Here is a 20,376-nt window from a genome sequence, read left to right on the forward strand (position 1 = left end):
TACGCAGCCTTACGTTTTTTTTAGGAGTCTGAGAGCTGGCTAGCCTGGCTGAGAAAGGGTGCTGGGCTGGCTGCTGCCTCCACGGAGTCCCCACGCGGCTGTCCTCCCTACTCCTTCCCTGCAGCTTGCGCGCCCAGCGGCAGCCAATGTCTGAGCCGCAGGCTGCTGCTGCTCCTCACGTTATTGGACAGCTGAGCCGTCGCTCAGCTGTCCTTCCATCACAGCCTGTGAAGCCGCCGCCGGGAGCCAGAGCCGCCAGGGACAGGACAGCCCTGCCGCTGCGTGTGTCGCCGGTTCCCGGGAGCGCAGCGCAATACCGCAGATCGGATCTCTGTTCCGATCTGCGGCGGCGACGGAGGGCCCTTTCAAAAAAGTGCCCCGGGACCCCCTCTTAATCCGGCTCTGCTAGCAGTGATAGACATTGTAGAGGTCATTCCGAGTTGATCGTAGCTGTGCTAAATTTATCACAGCTACGATAATTCACACTGACATGCGTCCACCCCGCATGTCAGTGCCGCCCCCCCCCCCGCAGAAGTGCAAAGGCATCGCACAGCGGAGATGCCTTTGCACTTCAAGAGTAGCTCCCGACCAGCTCAGCTTTAGCGTGCTGGCCGGGAGCTACTTTTCGCTCCCCGTCCCGCAGCGGCTGCGTGTGACGCCACGCAGCCGCCGCTGCCCGCCCCCCCAACAGTCTGGCCACACCTGCTTTGGCCGGACCATGCCCACTAAACGGCGTCCAGCCCTCTCCAGCCCAGCGACCGCCTCTGCCTCAGAGGCGATCGCTAGCCAACGACGGCTGGCATGCGCCGGCGCACTGCGGCGCCAGCACATGCGCAGTTCCGACCCGATCGCTGCGCTGCAAGAAACTTCAGCGAGCGATCGGGTCGGAATGACCCCCTTAGGGCCTAATACAGAGTTGATCGTAGCAGCAAATTTGATAGCAGTTGGGCAAAACCATGTGCACTGCAGGGGGGGCAGATATAACATGTGCAGAGAGAGTTAGATTTGGGTGTGGTGTGTTCAATCTGCAATCTAATTTGCAGTGTAAAAATAAAGCAGCCAGTATTTACCCTGCACAGAAACAAAATAACCCCCCACCCAAATCTAACTCTCTCTGCAAATGTTATATCTGCCCCCCCTGCAGTGCACATGGGGGGGTCATTCGGAGGTGATCGTAGCTGTGCTAAATTTAGCACAGCTACGATCATCTTCCCTGACATTCGGGGGGACGCCCAGCACAGTGCCAGTCCGCCCCGCATGTCAGTCCGCCCCCCTACCCCCCGCAGAAGTGCAAAGGCATCACACAGCGGCGATGCCTTTGCACTTCAAGAGTAGCTCCTGGCCAGCGCAGCTTTAGCGTGGTGGCCGGGAGCTACTCATCGCTCCCCGGCCCACAGCGGCTGCGTGTGACGTCACCCCCCCCATTCGGTCCTGCCACGCCTACGTTGGCCGGACCGCACCCACGAAATGGCGGCCAAACGCAATAAGGACAGATACAACGTTCCACAAGAAGCTTGTTTACATTCTCAAAGGATCTTTATGTTCAGAATGTGATCTCCTCCACAGTCTATGCCCACATGGTTAGAAGCATGCCACATGGAAAAGAGAAGGAACAAAGGGGGTTATTCTGAGTTGATCGCTCGCTGCCGATTTTCGCAGCACAGCGATCAGGTGAAAAAATGGCATTTCTACGTATGCACCGCAATGTGCACGCGCGACGTACGGGTACAAAGCTCTTTGTGGTTGTGCTCAGGTTCTAGCAAAGTTTTCCTTCGCACTGGCGGCCGCAAGAAGATTGACAGGAAGGGGGCATTACTGGGTGTCAACTGACCGGTTTCAGGGAGTGTTTGGAAAAACGCAGGCGTTTCTGAAAAAATGCAGGTGTGGCTGGGCGTTCGCTGGGCGGGTGTATGACGTCAAATCCGGACTGGAATAGGCTGAAATGATCGCAAGCGCTGAGTAGGTTCAGAGCTACTCTGAAACTGCACACACTGTTTTTGCAGAGCTCGGCTGCACAAGCGTTCGCACTTCTGCTAAGCTAAAATACACTCCCCAGTGGGCGGCGGCATAGCGTTTGCACGGCTGCTAAAACTAGCTAGCGAGCGATCAACTCAGAATGACCCCCAAAGACCAATAGTACACACCTTTTTGATAAAGGATTAAAAAAAATTTTTTATACAAATGCACTCACAAACAAAATAAAAGTTAAAGCATGTAACAACAAGATGCTCCGGTTAGAGGATATGCCATACTCATCGATCAGCCCTTTTTCAGCAGGATAAGCAGGATCCCGGACACCCTCCGTCTCATGCCAGGTCCAGAGTCGGCAAGATCTCAGTCCGCAACCAGTCCTAGTAACGATGCCACAAGCTTAACGTGTTTGGAATCACTCACGATTCTTCGCCACGCTGCGGTGTCGGTGGCTTGCTGGGCTCGCCACAGGATCTATTCCTACTCTATGGGTGTCCTGGACACCCACGAGTGGGAATAGCCCTGGTGTGCCGGGATTTCGAAGTCAATATACTGAAGACCGGGATCCCAACAGCCAGCATTTTAACTGCAACCGCTTCTAACCCTGTGGGCATAGACTGTGGAGGAGATCACATTCTGAACGTAAAGATCCTTTGAGAATGTAAACAAGCTTCTTGTGGAACGTATCTGACCTTATTGTAGAGGTCTTTCACCTTGGAACTCTAAAATAAAGGGTGATTATTATAATATCATTAAGAATTCTATACTGGTATTGTGCAAGGATACATTTATCTATTTTGTCTACATTGTATGCAGAGAGTTTTGTGACCCTCTCAACTAATGTATTGTGCTTTATGAAAAAACGGTTGATAGCGCAAAACTACAAAATACAGTTTTTATTCGTATAGCAATAATAGACAGGGAGGTAACGGGGATGGGCAGAAAAAAGCAGGCGTTGTGCAAACATTTTCGGGGTGTGTATCAGCTAACATCTGCAATTGGGATACGTTCAATATCTCGGCTGTCGGGATACCAGCAGCCGAAATACCGGAGCCGGAATCCCAACACCCGGCAGAACACCACCGCTGGAATACAGAAAATCTCAGTATCCAGACGCCAGAATCTCGACAGCCGGGATACTGAAAACAAGTATATAGTGGACATTAGGATTAGGTTTCGGGGGGGGAGGGGCACACTTTACCTGACATACGGGGGCTTAGGTCATGGCCGTAACTAAGGGGGGGCTAGGGGGAGACAGTAGTCTGGCTGGCGTGGTTGAACAGAGCCGAGCCTGGGACTGATGAGAGTACACTGGCTGCAGTCAGTCAGTCAGTCACAGTGACTGAGTCACTGTCACTGACGCTGCAGCATTCCGCACTGGACTCTGCAGGCTCCTCTGACAGGGGAGCTTTCACGGAGACTGCAGGTCTCCAGCAGCCCTCCCCCATGCCTGGGAACAGGGGGAGGGACACAACGCAGCAGCGTGGACTCTGGGGGTCATTCCGAGTTGTTCACTCGCAAGCTGATTTTTGCAGATTTGCTCACGCTAAGCCGCCGCCTACTGGGAGTGAATCTTAGCTTCTTAAAATTGCGAACGATGTATTCTCAATATTGCGATTACACACCTCGTAGCAGTTTCTGAGTAGCTCCAGACTTACTCGGCATCTGCGATCAGTTCAGTGCTTGTCGTTCCTGGTTTGACGTCACAAACACACCCAGCGTTCGCCCATACACTCCCCCGTTTCTCCAGCCACTCCTGCGTTTTTTCCGGAAACGGTAGCGTTTTTTCCCACACGCCCATAAAACGGCCAGTTTCCGCCCAGAAACACCCACTTCCTGTCAATCACATTACGATCGCCAGAACGATGAAAAAGCCGTGAGTAAAATTCCTAACTGCATAGCAAATTTACTTGGCGCAGTCGCAGTGCGAACATTGCGCATGCGCACTAAGCGGAAAATCGCTGCGATGCGAAGATTTTTACCGAGCGAACAACTCGGAATGACCACCCCTGAACGAGGGGGAGCTGTGACAGAGAGAGATTTATTGTGAGGTATGATCCTCTACCTGGCAGACAACTCCCCCTCTACAATATGTGTGTGTGTGTGTGTGTGTGTGTGTGTGTGTGTGTGTGTGTGTGTGTGTGTGTGTGTGTCAGTGTTCCTGTGGTCCCTATACAGTGTGTGTGTGTGTGTGTGTGTGTGTGTGTGTGTGTGTGTGTGTGTGTCAGTGTGCATCTGATCCCTATACAGTGTGTGTGTGTGTGTGTGTGTGTGTGTGTGTGTGTGTGTGTGTGTGTGTGTGTGTGTGTCAGTGTGCATCTGGTCCCTACACAGTGTGTGTCAGTGTGCATCTGGTCCCTATACAGTGTGTGTGTCAGTGTGCATCTGGTCCCTATACAGTGTGTGTGTCAGTGTGCATCTTGTGTGTGTGTGTGTGTGTGTGTGTGTGTGTGTGTGTGTCAGTGTGCATCTTGTCCCTATACAGTGTGTCAGTGTGCATCTGGTCCCTATACAGTGTGTGTGTGTGTGTGTGTGTCTGTGTCTGTGTGTGTGTGTGTGTGTGTGTGTGTGTGTGTGTGTGTGTGTGTGTGTCTGTACATCTGGTCCCTATATATTTTGTGTGTGTGTCAGTGTGCATCTGGTCATTATACCGTGTGTGTGTGTGTGTGTGTGTGTGTGTGTGTGTGTGTGTGTGTGTGTGTGTGTGTGTCAATGTGATCATATACAATCTGTTTTTGTGTCAGTGTGCCCCTGGTCTGTGTGTGGGTTTCAGAGTTCCCCTGGGACCTGCACCATATGTGTGATAGTGTGCCCCCTATATAATCTATCTAATGTGTATACGCAGCTCCTCTGTGGTGTAACGTGCATAAGCGGCTGTAGTGTGGGGTGGTCTTCTGTTTGCCGGCGGTCGGGCTCCCGGCGCTCAGTATACCGGCGCCGGGAGCCCGACCGCCGGCTTACCGACACTTATTTTCCCTCGTGGGGGTCCACGACCCCCATAGAGGGAGAATAAAATAGTGTGGCGCGCGTAGCGCGCCACCGTGCCCGTAGCGTGGCGAGCGCAGCGAGCCTGCAAGGGGCTCATTTGCGCTCGCCAAGCTGTCGGTAAGCCGGCGGTCGGGCTCCCGGCGCCGGGATGCTGGTCGCCGGGAGCCCGACCGCCGGCCACCCGTAGTGAACCGTAGTGTGGTGTAACATGTATAAGAGGCTCCTCTGTGGTGTAACGTGTGGGATTTATATATATATATATATATATATATATATATATATATATATATATGTGTGCAATGGAAGGCGGCACTCGGAGACTGTCATCAGTTGAAAAAAGTGTGCTTTTAATCGACGTTCCTCAAGACACAGCAAACCAGGAAGGGAGTACGTCTCCCGAAACGTCGATTAAAAGCACACTTTTTTCAACTTATGACAGTCTCCGAGTGCCGCCTTCCATTGCACATATACTGAGCCATCATTACCTAAGGAGGGCACCGGAGCAGGTACCCAGCAGGGACGAGGAGTGCCGGATCTCGCAGTACAGTATATATATATATATATATATATAAAATTGTATTTTAATTATAAGCATTTTTTTATTTTATTTTTGCGGGGGGGGGCGCGCAAATTTACTATCTTGCCCCGGGTGAGAGCAACCCTAGTTTCGGCCCTGCTTAGGTTTAGGCTGTGGGGTAGGGTGGTTAGGTTTAGGCTGCAGACAGGGGGGGTTACGGTTAGGCACAACCGGGGGGATTAGGTTTAGGCACTAAGAGGAGAGGGTTATGTTTAGGCAGCGGTGTGTCCAGGGTTAGGTTTAGATAGTTACCGGGGAGGTTAGGGTTAGGCACTCATGCGAGAGGTTAGGGTTGGGATGTGATCACGGAGGGTTAGGGGGGTGAGTCAAAATACATAACTTACCCCTGTTGGGATCTTCATCATCGGGATGCCGGCATTGGTATTCTGAGTACCATCATCCCATGCACCAGGATATTCTACCCAACCCCTAAAATCTGGTACGCAGAAAACATGGCTGCGACCGGATGCACCACGCTGCCCCCGTCAAGCGACCACAAATTGGTTTTGGGTCTCTCAGGGGACCTGGCCAATAGGGGATTCCCTCTTTCCTTCAGTAACCGCCTGTACTGACTCCACCCTAATGCCCAGTGGGTGGGTATTTGCTGCCACCACCAGGCTTCTCCTACGGCACCTGGAACCACTGATTTCTACTCAAGCGTCTACCATCGGCACCTTAAACAGCTTTCTGCTATGTATGCATGGACACGATGCTGACACACCTCTAGTGCACCGTTCATGCATTCCCATAATTATACAAACTGCGCACAGCACACTGAATTTAGTATGTCAATACATTTACAGTATATGGCGCCTAGTAGCGATTCGTCCGTTTAGAAAACGGCAAATGTGCCACGAGTTTATCATGTGCGATTAGCCTTTGGGGATTAGCATACATCTCTGAGTAAGGCCCTATGTCACATAGTGGGAGGAACAGGGTACCCAATAGCACAGAATAGTGATGTAAAGATCCTATTAAAAATGATAGGGTTTGACCCAAAATTTTAATCAGCGCTGATATTAAAAGCCAAACAAGGTGTGTTTTTGAATAGGGAGCTGACTCAGTGCTACATCTCATTAACAAACATATTCCCTCATGAACAATATGCTCACCTGAAATCCACGTCTCCCTAGAAAGGTGAGGTTTTCATTGATCATTCTATGCAAGGTTTGGAAAGTCTTATCTTGTGTATCAAACCTATCTCCAAACACAATGGAACATATTACATTGGAAACAGCAGCAGTCACCTCAGGGCCTGGATTGAAAGGCTTTCCTGGAAATTAAAAACAAAGCTGTAAACACAGACCATTTGTAAATATGCTGCAGTTTTTACTTTTCTGTCCAGGTGTGTATACTTTAGCATTGCAGACATTATGGGGGAATTCAATTGTTTTACGTCTAATTTTCCAGTCTAAGCAGGATGACTTTTTAGACGCCCATACAATTATCACTATTCAATTGTTTGGGTGCACATCACGCATGTCATGCCCAAACAGACAGGGTTTAGCCGCGTAAAACTGCTAAATCTGTCTAAAGTCCTGCTTTGGAACCCAAAGTGCCTAGTTTGCACACAATTTTTTTTTAATGCTTCAGGAGGTTGCGAGAAAGTGTCCTCCATGGCTGCTGGAGGACTGAACAGCAAAACAATTGAATTGCTGCCTATGGCTGGATTTCAGTTCAGTGCAACGTGCAGATGCACAGATTACAGCCTAGTATGGTAGCCTGCTCACCACTATAGGGTGTGAGGGAAAATTAGCTAGTAACTGGCTGCAAAGTGCCTTCTCCCGGCCAATCCAGAGGCATTTTACAGCTATTGTTCTGAATTAAATGCCCCTCTATATCACCAATTTGTAAAATCTTATGGTGTATGCAATTAATTTAACACGAAAGTTACCATGGCTGGTACACCTGACGAAGATCCTTTCAAGGGGATAATACTGTACATATACATTTTAATACATAAAGATTATTATATTGCTGTAATGGTGTAGATGATGACCGTGCAGGCAAGGCAATTTTGACTAACTAGTACAAAGTATAGTATGGTCAAAATCGCACATAGCCAATATCTCAAGTAAAGATAGTCAAAATTGGAGATAGTCAATATCTCATTGTTTGTATGCAACTTAAGAGAGTGATAAATTGCACGGTGATATAATACCGGCCAATCAGCTCCTAACTGCCATGTTACAGGCTGATACTTTATCACCGTGCAATTTATCACTCTCCAAAGCTTGATAAATATGGGCCTTACTGTCATATGTATAGACAGTATCTGCGTCAGTGGGCCACTGGAGACCCGGGAAAATCCCCCTGTGGGCCCCATTGCTCAATGTCTCTGCCTTCTCCCCAGTGATGGCCCAGGCACAGGCTGACCAAGTGACCTCCATGGATTAGTCTAGTCTAGTTTTTATTGAATTTAGATTTTCCAGAAAAAGCACCCCAGAGGAGCATTAGGGTCAGAGCTGTCTTAACAGCAGTGTAGGCCCCTGGGCACAGCAATGCACTGGGGCCCCTCTACCCACCCATCAGCGGTAGGGGTGGGGGGTGCTGTCAGCGGCAGCTTTGATGTTCCGCGGGGGGTAGGGGGGTTCTATCTTTCGCTCATCATGTAGGACCTGGAGAAATAATTTCTGCTAATTACTCCTTTACTGCACAAATGGGGCAGGAAGGAGAACACTAAACTGTAGAAGGGGACATTGTGCTGAATGAAGGGGCCCTGGTACATGGCTTCCAGGGTGGTAGGGGGGTGTTTAATACACAGGGGAGGGGTGGTTAGTGGAGAGGGCTTAATATTCATCATTTCTGGGAGTCAGGGCAGCTTGCTTTACTGCAGATATCTCCAGTTCCTGGAATCAGATTTCTTAGCTTTAATGGGATAAAAAAAACTAGAGAGTCCCACCTTTCAGGAGGTATTGGGGACTTGGGGATCAGACTTCAGGAGCCAGAGCAATCTACCAACAAAAATATAAAACTACATATTAGGCGTGTGGAGCTGGAGCAGAGACCAACTGCTTGAAGGCTGATATCTCTGGTTCTGGGCATACTAGAGACAAGCTGTCAGTGTCCACTGAAAGGGGAGAGTCCCAGCTTTTGGAGAGTACCTCAGAAAAACTCTAAGTCAGACAGAACCCTAGATATCTGGCTGGGAAGAATAATTAACAGGCTTGGATGGGGACCACTGCTTTGAAGTCGGATATCTCCGGTTCCCCAGGGCCGATTTTCAAAAATCTGGTACCCCTGGAAAGAGGGGACCCTCAGCTATCAGCCTAGGGCCCTTTTACTCCTGGGGCCCTTGGGCAAGAGCCCATTGAGCCCATACGAAAAGACGGCCCTGATTAGGGTAGATGGAAGGCACACAAATAGCCTTTATACAAAAACATACATGAAGTGTTTTTTTTTTCTTAGTTTAAATTAAGATAAACTACTTGCCAATGCAACCATGCCACATTATTTTCTAACAGCATCCTAACCCCCACTGGGCTGCAACCTCTGTGAAGAAGCTCTCCTGCTTCCAACTACATAAAGTATGGGGAAATAACTTTCTTACCTTCTCCCCATCTGGTCCAGCCACTTTTTCCAGTGTGCTGTGCCAGACTCTCTGGCATTTTGCTGACATAGGAACTTATTCATGTTTGTTAAGAAACCAAGAAAGTTAGAAATTGGGCAAAATTATGTGCACTGCAGGTGGGGCCGATGTAACCAACCCCTCTGTCCTTGTCCTGTATGTGCCAGCTTCTCTGCCCTTGCCTTTTCTATGCCAGCCTCTCTTCCCTCCTCCTGTCTGTGCCAGCCTCTCTGCTCTTTCTGACACACTCTCTGCCCTCCCCCTGTCTATGCCAACCGCACTACCCTTCTCCTGTCTTTGAGCTTAATTCAGACCTGATCTCTGTGCTGCTAATTTTGCTGTCCTGCAATCAGATAGTCGCCAACCAAGGAGAGTGTATATTTGCCCGTGCAAGTGTGCGATCGCATGTGTGCGCCATCCTACAAATGTCCCTCAGTCAGTAGACAGCTGCAAATCCATTTGCACCACACTCACCATTGAATGATTTTTCCACTGTGTGCAGTCTGTGCGCAGCCCAGGACTTACTCCTACAGTGCGATGAGAACAGGCTGACCGGTTCTGGAGCTGACGTCACACACCCTCACAGAAAACGCTTGGGAACGCCTGCGTTTTTCCTGACATTCCCAGCAAACGGTCAGTTACCACCCACAAACGGCCTCCTCCTGTCAATCAGCATGCGAATGGCTGTGCGATTTAAATTTTTGCACCAGCCTGTCATTGTTTGCAGATTCCTGTTGTTATTTGGTGACGCGCTTGCACATTGCAGTGCATACGCATGCGCAGTCAATCGATAATCGCCGCTGTGCAAAAATGCACAGCAGCGAACAGGTCTGAATAGGGCCCTTTGTCAGTCTTTATTACCTTCTCTCTTGTTTTCCCAGCTTTTCAGACCTTTGCCTGTCTGTTCCAGGATATCTGCCTCTGCTCTGTCTATGCCAGTCCCCTCCTCTCTTATTGCTCTTGTCTGTTCCAGTCTCTCTGCTCTTCAATTGTCTTTGCCAGCCTCTCTGCCCTTTTCTATGCACGCTCAGTCTGCACTTTTGCCAGTCTGTGACTAGCCCTGTCTGTGCCTGTCCCTGCTATCTGCACCTACCTCTCTGCCCTTCAACACTCTACACCAGCTTCCCTGCCCTTACTGTGTCTGCATTATCCTCTACTAGCCTCTTTGCCCTTCCCATCGCTGCGCCCCAGCCATTCTGCTCTTTTGTGTGCGCCAACCTCTTTGCACTTCCCCAGTCTTAGGCAGAATCTCTACCCTTGCACTATCTTTACAACCTCTCTGCCTGTGTCCCCCTCTCTTCCCTTCTCCTGTCTGCGCCAGCCTTTCTGCCATTCCTCTGTCTGAAACAGCCTTACTGCACTTATTATCATGTCTGTGGTGGCGTCGGTTCACATATATCAATGTTTGCCAACCATCAGTTGCTAAAGGCTGTCTCTAGCACTATATACATGTAGGGGATTGCATCCATTTTCTAATGATTGCTCTGCTCCAGGGACGTGCAGTCAGGGGAGGCAGGGGAGGCAGTGCTTCCCCTGTCATAATGATCAAAATAATACAAAGAAGATATTTATAATACAGATTCTGTGATAAATATCTTCTTTTATTATTCTAATCATTTCACCCCTGTGAATATGCCTGCATATTGGGGTGGGAGGCAGCGGGAGAAGTGCTTCCCGCTGCTAACACTAAAATTTGGGAAGCGGGGGGTGGGCATGGGATGGGGCCAAGTCATAGGATGTAAAATCCCATTGAAACAACATAGGGAAGCGGCACCAGTACATGTGCCTCAATGACAGGGGCGTGCATTCAGCCCACATGAATGCACACCCCTGTCAGTCCCGCAGATACGATTGGACCAGCTGTCACAAATTCGGTGGCATGACGCGGCGGCGGGACCCAGCGGAGATAGGGTGGCCCACAGGTGATGACAACGGAAGCCCTGGGGAGGCGGCGGCCATGAAAAAGAGCTTAAAGGCCGCCGCCCCCAGGTGAAGGTGCTGCATAATAAACTATTCAAACATTCGGTGTGGTGTTTTTATTTTAATATTTTCTTTACAGACGGACTACGGGTGCCAGCAGGCCCTTAATGTCCGGGCATGCTGGCACTTGTGGTTCTCCAAGTGCCAGCATGCTGGGGCAAGCTTGCTGGGACCTGTAGGCCAACTGTTAAGAACAATATTAGTATGTCGTGAACCCCTCACCCACCACCACCAGTGCTGGTTGTTGCTCAGAATGGGAGAACCCATTTAAATTTTCTGAGTAATTCCAACCCTGGGTTGACTGGTTTGGGGGGGTGTTTAATGCTATGGCAGGGGGACCCCACACTGAGTGTCTCCCCTGCTATGGCATTATTCACCCTGGCTGGTTCAGCCTAGTGCTAGTTTTGCTTTAAATAAGAGAACCCTATGTATGTTTGTTTATTTGTTTATAATGCGGGGTTGGGGGGTGTTGTCACAGCAATAAGCCAGTGCCTCCCCAGTCACTGCCCTCACCGCACGTCACTGCTCTGCTCCTTTGTTGCTTTATGCCCTTCATTGACTGACTGCTCACCCACACTTTGGGTACTTACTTAATTCCCAGTTGTGACTGCTTTAGTTAACCAAATGAAACGTTTCTGTATCAGAACTATGGTCCCACTACCATGTTGTGGCTCAACTACTTCTCTAATTTAACATTGAATAATGAATACATTTGTTGTGGCATGGGCAAAGGCTTCAAGAAATAGGAGAATATTAGTGTCCCTGTCTTGGTATTGCTACACTTGTCTCTCTGTCTGGGTGTTTCTGCAGGTGTGTCTCTGGCTGTGTTAACCCATTGGAAATACTTTACCATTTCTTGCCTTGAAGATTTCCAAAAGAAAATTTGCCTCCTCGGTCACTCTATCTTCAATGCTTTTTTTTCCCATCCCAAAATTTCGCAATGTGGTCAAGGAGAACCTTCTTTGCTGATACCAGTGAGGTCCATTAGAGAACACCATTCCTAAAATATAGTACAGTTCTTGAATTTCCTTTTATTGGACAATTGAAAATTCTCAGCTGTAGAAAAATTGGATGCACAGCACATTGGTGTATCTTTATTACTCAAATGATAGGTTTATCTCACTCACAAACATTGAAAACCAAAATCACATGCAGTTCTGTATTTTGTCAAATGTCAGATGCTGAGAACAGCTATAGTGTATTAGGGGGACATTTACTAAGCAGTGATAAGAGCGGAGAAGTGAGCCAGTGGAGCTATTTCCCCATCAACCAATCAGCAGCCCTATATAATTTTATAGTATGCAAATTATAGATGTTACTTCAGTGCTGATTGGTTGATAGGGCAACTTCTCCATTGGCTCACTTCTCCGCTCTTATCACTGCTTAAAATGTACCCCTAATAGTGTGGTACAGGGTAGAAGGAGGAGTTGTCAACAAAGAGGGACATGGGTGGAATTCATTTTTATTTTAAAGATGTTAAGTTTAAGTTATCCTTCTGACATCCAAGAGAAGACAGACTAGAGACAGTTAGGGGTTCACCTTATATCCAGTGGAGCAAGTAGAAATATTTTGTTATGGGTACTAAGTGCCTTAAAATGGGCGTGGTCATGTGTTGTGATGGGGCGTGGACACATGCTGCTAGAGGGAGTGGCTACATGACACTAGCAGCCTGGCCACATGACACAGCCCCTTTTTGGGGGGATTCTGGAGGCAAGGCTAAAAATATATAGTAATGCCTCCAGTATAATAGAAATATATAGTGATACCTCCAATATAATAGAAATATATAGTAATGCCCCCAATTTAATAACAATATATAGTAATGCCTCCATTATAACAGGAAACCACAGCCACTGTCGCACTCCCAGTAACCCTGACAAAGTGGGAGGAGCAGTCATGCTGCCAAGCACCATGGTCTTGTTGCTTTGGAGCACATTATAATTGTGGCAATGGCAAAGTGTGTGGCAGGTGGTACTGCGTACCCGCTGCCAAATTCTTAAGGGCACTCCGTACCTGAGCGCACCCGCATACTTGCACCACTGCTTATATCTGTCTTCTGTCTCCACTTCTATCTTGAAAACAAAGATGATATCCCAAAATACATTATTAACATAGTTAATAACTTTGGTATTAAGCAGAGTGCTGAAGATTATTTGGCTCTACTGAAAGCTGTAGCTGTAGCCCTGGAACGTGCACAAACACGCAACTGCACAATCAGTGAGGTCGTACAAGTGTGGAAGAAGCTGTTAGATGATCTTGAAGAGATTGGACACCACATCATTGTAATAAAGATGGAAAAGGAGGGAGCTAAAATTGCACTCACAGATGCCCACTTGCTGGCTAATCTGCTTGATCCTAGGTACAGGTGGAAAAAAGCTTAGTCCTGCTGAAATTGAGACTGCTATAGAGTTTTCTCATGTCAATAATCGTCAAATTATTTCGGTCATCATCAACTTTTGTGCATCCATAAAACCATTTGCACCATACATGTTTGAAGTGGACACTTTTACGCCAAGTATCTCCTGTAGCCTGGTGGATGTCCTACGCAGCTCAACTTCAGTTAGACACTTCTGTAGTAAATCTTCTGAAGCAGATGTTCACCGAAGTTTCATCCAGTGCAGGAATTGAAAGGATTTTTTCAATTTACGGTTTTGTACAATCCAAAACAAGCAACAGATTGGGAAATGAAAAGCAGCTAAGCTGGTTGCATGCTACAGAGCCTTTTCTGTTGAGGACAAACGTGAGGACGTGGACAAAAACATGTTTGACTCAGACTCAAACAACTGATTGAGTAAAAATCAGAACCTAATTGTACTTCTTGATGCTAATTGTACTTCTTGATGCAACTGTTTAGTGTGTATTTATTCTATTACTGTGTTCATTTTGTTTCTGTTCTCACTTAAAAAATTGTTCATGTATTACTGAAACAAGGTGCAAACATCTAAAATGAAACAGTTTACTTAAAAAATTGTAATAAATAAAGTCCTATTTAAATCACAAAAATCTGATTTAAATCAATTAAAACCGATTTAAATCAAATAAATCCGATTTTTTTTCTAATTTTTTTTTTTTTTAATCTGATTTCTCATACGTCCTAGAGGATGCTGGGGACGACATCATGACCATGGGGTATAGACGGGATCCGCAGGAGACATGGGCACTCTAAAGATTTTTAATTGGGTGTAAACTGGCTCCCCCCTCTATGCCCCTCCTCCAGACCTCAGTTTTAGAAATGTGCCCAGGTCGACTGGATGCACTCTGAGGAGCTCTACTGAGTTTCTCTGAAAAGATTTATGTTAGGTTTAATAATGTCAGGGAGATCTGCTGGCATCAGACTCCCTGCTTCGTGGGACTGAGGGGGCAGAAGCAGAACCAACTTCCTCAGAGTTTCATGGCTCTGCTTCTGGCTGACAGGACACCATTAGCTCCTGAAGGGAACTGAGCCAGAAGACAGGGGAGTATGAGAAGATTGAACTTTAATCAAGTAAGTGACGGCTGAGGTACGACGTGGCTGGTGGGAGCGCAGCGCACCATTGCTGCCCACACACACAAGCACTGCAGGGTGCAGGGCGCGGGGGGGGGGGGGGGCGCCCTGGGCAGCAAAATACCTCTATAAACTGGCTAATAGGGGGCATAAGATGCCCAGGCACAGCCATACCCCCGCCAGTATAAATATTACAAACAGTCTCTGAGTTAAAAAAGGCGGAGCTTCTTCCTCAGGCAGCAAGCACACTGCTCAGCACCATTTTCTCTCTCTCTCCTCAGGCTGCAGAGATATAGCTGGTCCTCCTCCACTTCTGACTACAAGTATTCAGGGTGTAAATAAGGGGGGCACAAAGCGATTTGGGTGCTTTACAAATGTGTTTTACTGTGTAAAGAGCGCTGCCTGTCAGTGGGCATTCTGTGTTCACAGACATTAAATACAGGCGCTGAGGTTATAAGCTAGCTGCTCCTATACTGTGTCCCTCTGACAGATTTTACTGTGGGTCTGTCCCCAAATAAGTCCCAGTGTGTCTGTGAGTGCTGCACAAGTGTGAGGCATGTCTGAGGCAGGGAGTTCCTCCCCGGAGGAAGCCATTTTAGGGACAAAGAGTTGTAATGTGGTGGCGCTACCGGCACACCAAGAGCCTGCATGGGTGAAAGAGCTACGTGACAGTATGCATCTGATTAACCGTAGATTGGATAAGTCTGAATCTAAGGCTGCATGCTGGAGAAAATCTGTGGAAGATGTGATTTTTCAGGATGCTGTTATTCCTTATGCGGGCAGACCCTCTGGGTCACATTAGAGACCATTTGCAAATGTTGTAAACACTGATACCGACACGGATTCTGATTCTTGTGTCTACGATAGTGAATCCAGAGAGATAGATCATAAATTGGCAAAAAGTATACAATATATGATTGTGGCTATAAAGGGACGTGTTGGAGGTAACAGAAAGCACTCCTGTACCTCAGGAGAAAGCTTATTTATGTAAGGAAAAGAAATCCAAAGTCACGTTCCCTCCTTCACACGAACTAAATGCTCTGTTTGAAGGGATGTGGGTGAATCCTGATAAAAAAAATTGTATTCCCAAAAGGATTCACATAGCTTATACTTTCCCAGTCGAAGACAGGAAAAAATTGGAGTCACCCCCTGTGTTAGACAGTGCACTTTCCAGGTTGACAAAGAAGGTAATTCTCCCTGCTCCTGGCACGGCTTCTCTTAAAGAGCCGGCAGACCGCAAAATGGAAACGACATTGAAATCCATTTATGTTACCAATGGTACACTGCTCAGGTCCACTATTGCCTGCGCATGGGTGAGTTGCGCTATTGAAAAATGGTCAGAAAGTGTGTAATCAGAAATTGACACGATTGATAAAGATGAGATACTCCTTAGGGAATATCAAGGATGCTGCCGCCTACATGCTGGAAGCAATGAAGGATATTGGACTTTTGAGTTCACAAGCCGCTACCATGGCAGTATCGGCTAGGCGGGCCTTATGGATTCGCCAGTGGAACCCGGATGCAGATTCCAAAAGAAACATGGAGGCTCTCCCATATAAAGGTGAGGCCTTATTTGGCGATGGCCTGGATGCGTTAGTCTCGGCGGCTACCGCAGGTAAGTCAACATTTTTGCCCTCTGCGCCTGCACCGACAAAAAAGACCTATCACCCGCAAGTGCAGTGCTTTCGGCCCAATAAATACAAAAAGACGAGAGTTTCAAGACGTTCCCCCATGCCGATTTTTCAAATCAACCTTGCCAGCTTCTCCGCCAGGGAGAGAAGCAGTAACAGCGGCAATCCAAAACTTATGTCAAGACCAGGTCATAGTCCTGGTACCATTGTCACAACAAGGGCGGGGTTTTTATTCAAGCCTCTTTGTTGTTCCGAAGCCGGACGGCTCGGTCAGACCGATCGTAAATCTAAAAGATCTGAATTTCTTCCTGAAAAGGTTCAAGTTCAAGATGGAATCACTTCGGGCGGTGATTGCCAGTCTGGAGGAGGGGGACGACTTGGTGTCGGTGGACATAAAAGATGCCATTTATCCTCCGCACCAGGCTTATCTGAGATTCGCGATTCAGGATTGCCATTACCAATTCCAGACGTTACCTTTCGGTCTCTCCACGGCGCCGAGGGTATTCACCAAGGTGATGGCGGAGATAATGGTCCTCCTTCGTCAGAAAGGAGTCAATATAATCCCTTATCTGGACAACCTCCTGATAAAGGCGAGATCCAGGGAGCAGTTATTACAAAACATATCCCTCTCCCTGTCAATACTCCAACAACACGGGTGGATCATAAATTACCCAAAGTCACAGTTGGAACCGATGACAAGGTTGTCTTTCGTCGAGATGATTCTGGACACAGAAGTTCAGAGAGTATTTCTTCCGCTGGAAAAGTGCATTCGTTGTTGGGGAAGATGGTGGCGGCCTACGAGGCCATACAGTTTGGCAGGTTCCATGCCAGAGTATTTCAGTGGGACCTGTTGGACAAATGGTTGGGGTCACACCTACACATGCACAGAAAGATAATCCTGTCGTCAAAAAACAGGATTTCGCTCCTGTGATGGTTGCACAGCTCTCACCTGCTAGAGGGACACAGGTTCGGGATTCAGGACTGGGTCTTAGTAACCACGGATGCAAGTCTCCGAGGCTGGGGAGCAGGTTCTCAGGGAGAAAACTTCCAGGGACGTTGGTCACAACAGAAAGCCTGCCTTCACATAAACGTTCTGGAGCTAAGAGCCATTTACAACGGCCTTCAACAAGCGGTACATCTTCTTCAAAACCGTCCCGTGCAGATCCAGGCGGACAATGTAACAGCAGTCGCATACATAAACAGGCAGGGCGGAATGAAAAGCAGAGCGGCAATGGCAGAGGCGACAAAAATCCTCCACTGGGCAGAAAAACATCTACAAGCTCTGTCGGCAATATTCATTCCGGGAGTAGACAACTGGGAAGCAGACTTCCTCAGCAGACACGATCTCCATCCAGGAGAGTGGGGCCTTCACCAAGAAGTCTTCGCAGAGGTGACAAGTCTTTGGGGATTTCCTCAAATAGACATGATGGCGTCTTGTCTCAACAAGAAGCTTCAGAGATACTGTCCCAGGTCGAGAGACCCTCAAGCAGTAGCAGTGGATGCACTGATGACCCAGTGGGTGTTTCCGTCAGTGTATGTTTTCCCTCCACTTCCGCTGATCCCAAAAGTACTCAGGATCATAAGAAAGACAAGGGTTCGAGCAATCTTCATTGCCCCAGACTGGCCAAGAAGGGCTTGGTACCCAGATCTTCAGCAGTTACTCATAGGAGATCCTCGGCCTCTTCCTCCTCGGGAGGACCTGCTGCAGCAGGGGCCGTGTGTGTACCAAAACTTACCGCGGCTACGTTTGACGGCATGGCTGTTGAGCGCCGTATCCTAGCCAGGAAGGGTATTCCTAAGGAGGTCATCCCCACCCTTATTCAGGCCAGAAAGAGAGTAACGTCAAAACATTACCACCGTATTTGGAGAAAATATGTGTCTTGGTGTGAATCCAAGAAGGCTCCTTCGGAAGAGTTTCACTTAGGACGTTTTCTCCATTTTTTGCAGGATGGTGTGGAGGCGGGCCTACAATTGGGATCAATCAAGGTCCAGATTTCGGCCTTGTCAGTGTTCTTCCAAAAACAATTGGCCTCTCTTCCAGAGGTTCAGACCTTCGTGAAAGGGGTTCTGCACATCCAGCCTCCATTCGTGCCTCCATTGGCACCATGGAACCTTAACGTGGTATTGCAGTTCCTTCAATCGGATTGGTTTGAGCCTCTACAAAAGATAGAGTTGAAGTTTCTCACTTGGAAAGTGGTGATGCTTTTGGCATTGGCATCCGCAAGGCGGGTGTCTGAATTGGGGGCCTTGTCTCACAAGAGCCCTTACCTGATTTTCCATGAAGATAGGGCAGAGTTGCGAACTTGACAACATTTTCTTCCTAAGGTGGTTTCTGCTTTTCACATAAACCAACCTATTGTGGTGCCAGTAGTTAATGACACATTCACTGATTCAAAGTCTCTAGATGTGGTTAGAGCATTGAAAATCTATGTTGCTAGAGCAGCTCGTATACGGAAAACAGAGGCTCTGTTTGTCCTGAATGATCACAACAAGATTGGCTGTCCTGCTTCCAACCAGACTAGTGCACATTGGATTAGAAATATGATTCAGCAAGCTCATACTACGGCTGGCTTGCGGTTACCGACGTCGATAAAGGCCCACTCCACTAGGAAGGTGGGCTCATCCTGGGCAGCTGCCCGGGGGATCTCGGCATTACAACTTTGCCGAGCAGCTACTTGGTCAGGGTCAAACACATTAGCTAAGTTCTACAAGTTTGACACCTTGGCCGATGAGGACCTAAAGTTTGGTCAATCGGTGCTGCAGGGTCATCCGCACTCTCCCGCCCGTACTGGAGCTTTGGTATAGACCCCATGGTCTTGATGTCGTCCCCAGCATCCTCTAGGACGTATGAGAAAATAGGATTTTGATAACCTACCGGTAAATCCTTTTCTCCTAGTCCGTAGAGGATGCTGGGTGCCCGTCCCAGGTGTATTTTACCTGCAGTTTAGTTATTACAGTTACACAAGTTGTGTTATCTTGGTTTCAGCATGTTGCTGCAATTAGTTCATGGCGTGTGTTATGTTGAATGCCATCACCACTAGTTAAGTAATTCCTTTCCTTGAAATGTCAGTCTCCCTGGGCACAGTTCCTACAACTGAGGTCTGGAGGACGGGCATAGAGGGAGGAGCCAGTTCACACCCAATGAAAAGTCTTTAGAGTGCCCATGTCTCCTGCGGATCCCGTCTATACCCCATGGTCTTGATGTCATCCCCAGCATCCTCTACGGACTAGGAGAAAAGGATTTACCAGTAGGTTATCAAAATCCTATTTTTTATGCAACTCTGACTTGAAGATGCCATCATAATATTTTTATTAGAGGGTTCTCTCACTTATGCAGTTTGCATCTCACTGAAGTAATATAAGATTCAACCCTGTAAGCTGGAAAAGGGTGCTTTTGGGCCATCGATTGTACTGCCACCTTCTAGTTGCTGTGTAGCCGACATCACAGGTTGTATCCCGATCCACTTGTTGTGATCCTTGGAAGTGCCATTATCAACCACATTACACAGACCCCTTTGTACAGTACCTCTGCCTCAAACTTAATAACCCCTGAAAATATGCCAGATGCCAGCCTTTAGAGGTGGCATGAGTTATTTACCTTTTCTTCTTGCAATCCTTTCAAAAACTGGCAGAATTGCTCTCCCGCTGAAATCGTCTCCCTGTCCAATCAGAGCTTCCTTCAATGTATCATAGCTGTACAAAACCACTGTTGGTTTCCATCCAAAGTAGATTGTGTAGACATTTCCGTACTTTTCTCCAAGCTGGACAATAGAGCAGAAAATGTTTGTCAGATATTAACTGGCAGGAAGCTGGTTAAAGATTTACTCCTAAACACGAATAAACACACACGCATCTGTTCTATAACACAAATAAAAAAGACGCGTGCTGATGGCCTCTGTGATCTGCCGCTGCATCCGAAGACACAGCATTGGATTATATGGGTGAACATTGGGCTTCTGAGTACTCAGGATGTCTAGTGAAATCACACTGCCAGAGCTAGTGAAGCCACTGGCTTCTGTGCACCTGAAAACGGGGCCACCCCCAAATGCCAGTAGCATGTCACTCAGACCCACATCTGCACATGTATAGAGCTGTTTCTGCACATGTGCAGATCTGAAAACATCAGAGATGGGCATTAACATCAAATGAACATACGTCTCTGAGTCAGGCCCTAGGA

General features: G+C 47.8%; 1 protein-coding gene across 1 annotated transcript in view; it reads right to left on the reverse strand.

Annotated features, from left to right (window-relative positions):
- Window positions 1–20,376, reverse strand: part of LOC135056180 (cytochrome P450 2F2-like) — a 64,604-nt gene that overhangs the window by 21,508 nt on the left and 22,720 nt on the right. The window contains exons 2-4 of the mRNA XM_063961028.1: window positions 19,798–19,960; window positions 11,935–12,084; window positions 6,649–6,809 (exon numbers count right to left, since the gene is read on the reverse strand). Of these exons, the coding sequence (XP_063817098.1) occupies window positions 6,649–6,809; window positions 11,935–12,084; window positions 19,798–19,960 (474 nt within the window). The remainder of the gene's footprint in view (window positions 1–6,648; window positions 6,810–11,934; window positions 12,085–19,797; window positions 19,961–20,376) is intronic.

This window comes from Pseudophryne corroboree, chromosome 3, assembly GCF_028390025.1.
Source record: "Pseudophryne corroboree isolate aPseCor3 chromosome 3, aPseCor3.hap2, whole genome shotgun sequence".
In the NCBI taxonomy this organism is placed as follows: domain Eukaryota; kingdom Metazoa; phylum Chordata; class Amphibia; order Anura; family Myobatrachidae; genus Pseudophryne; species Pseudophryne corroboree.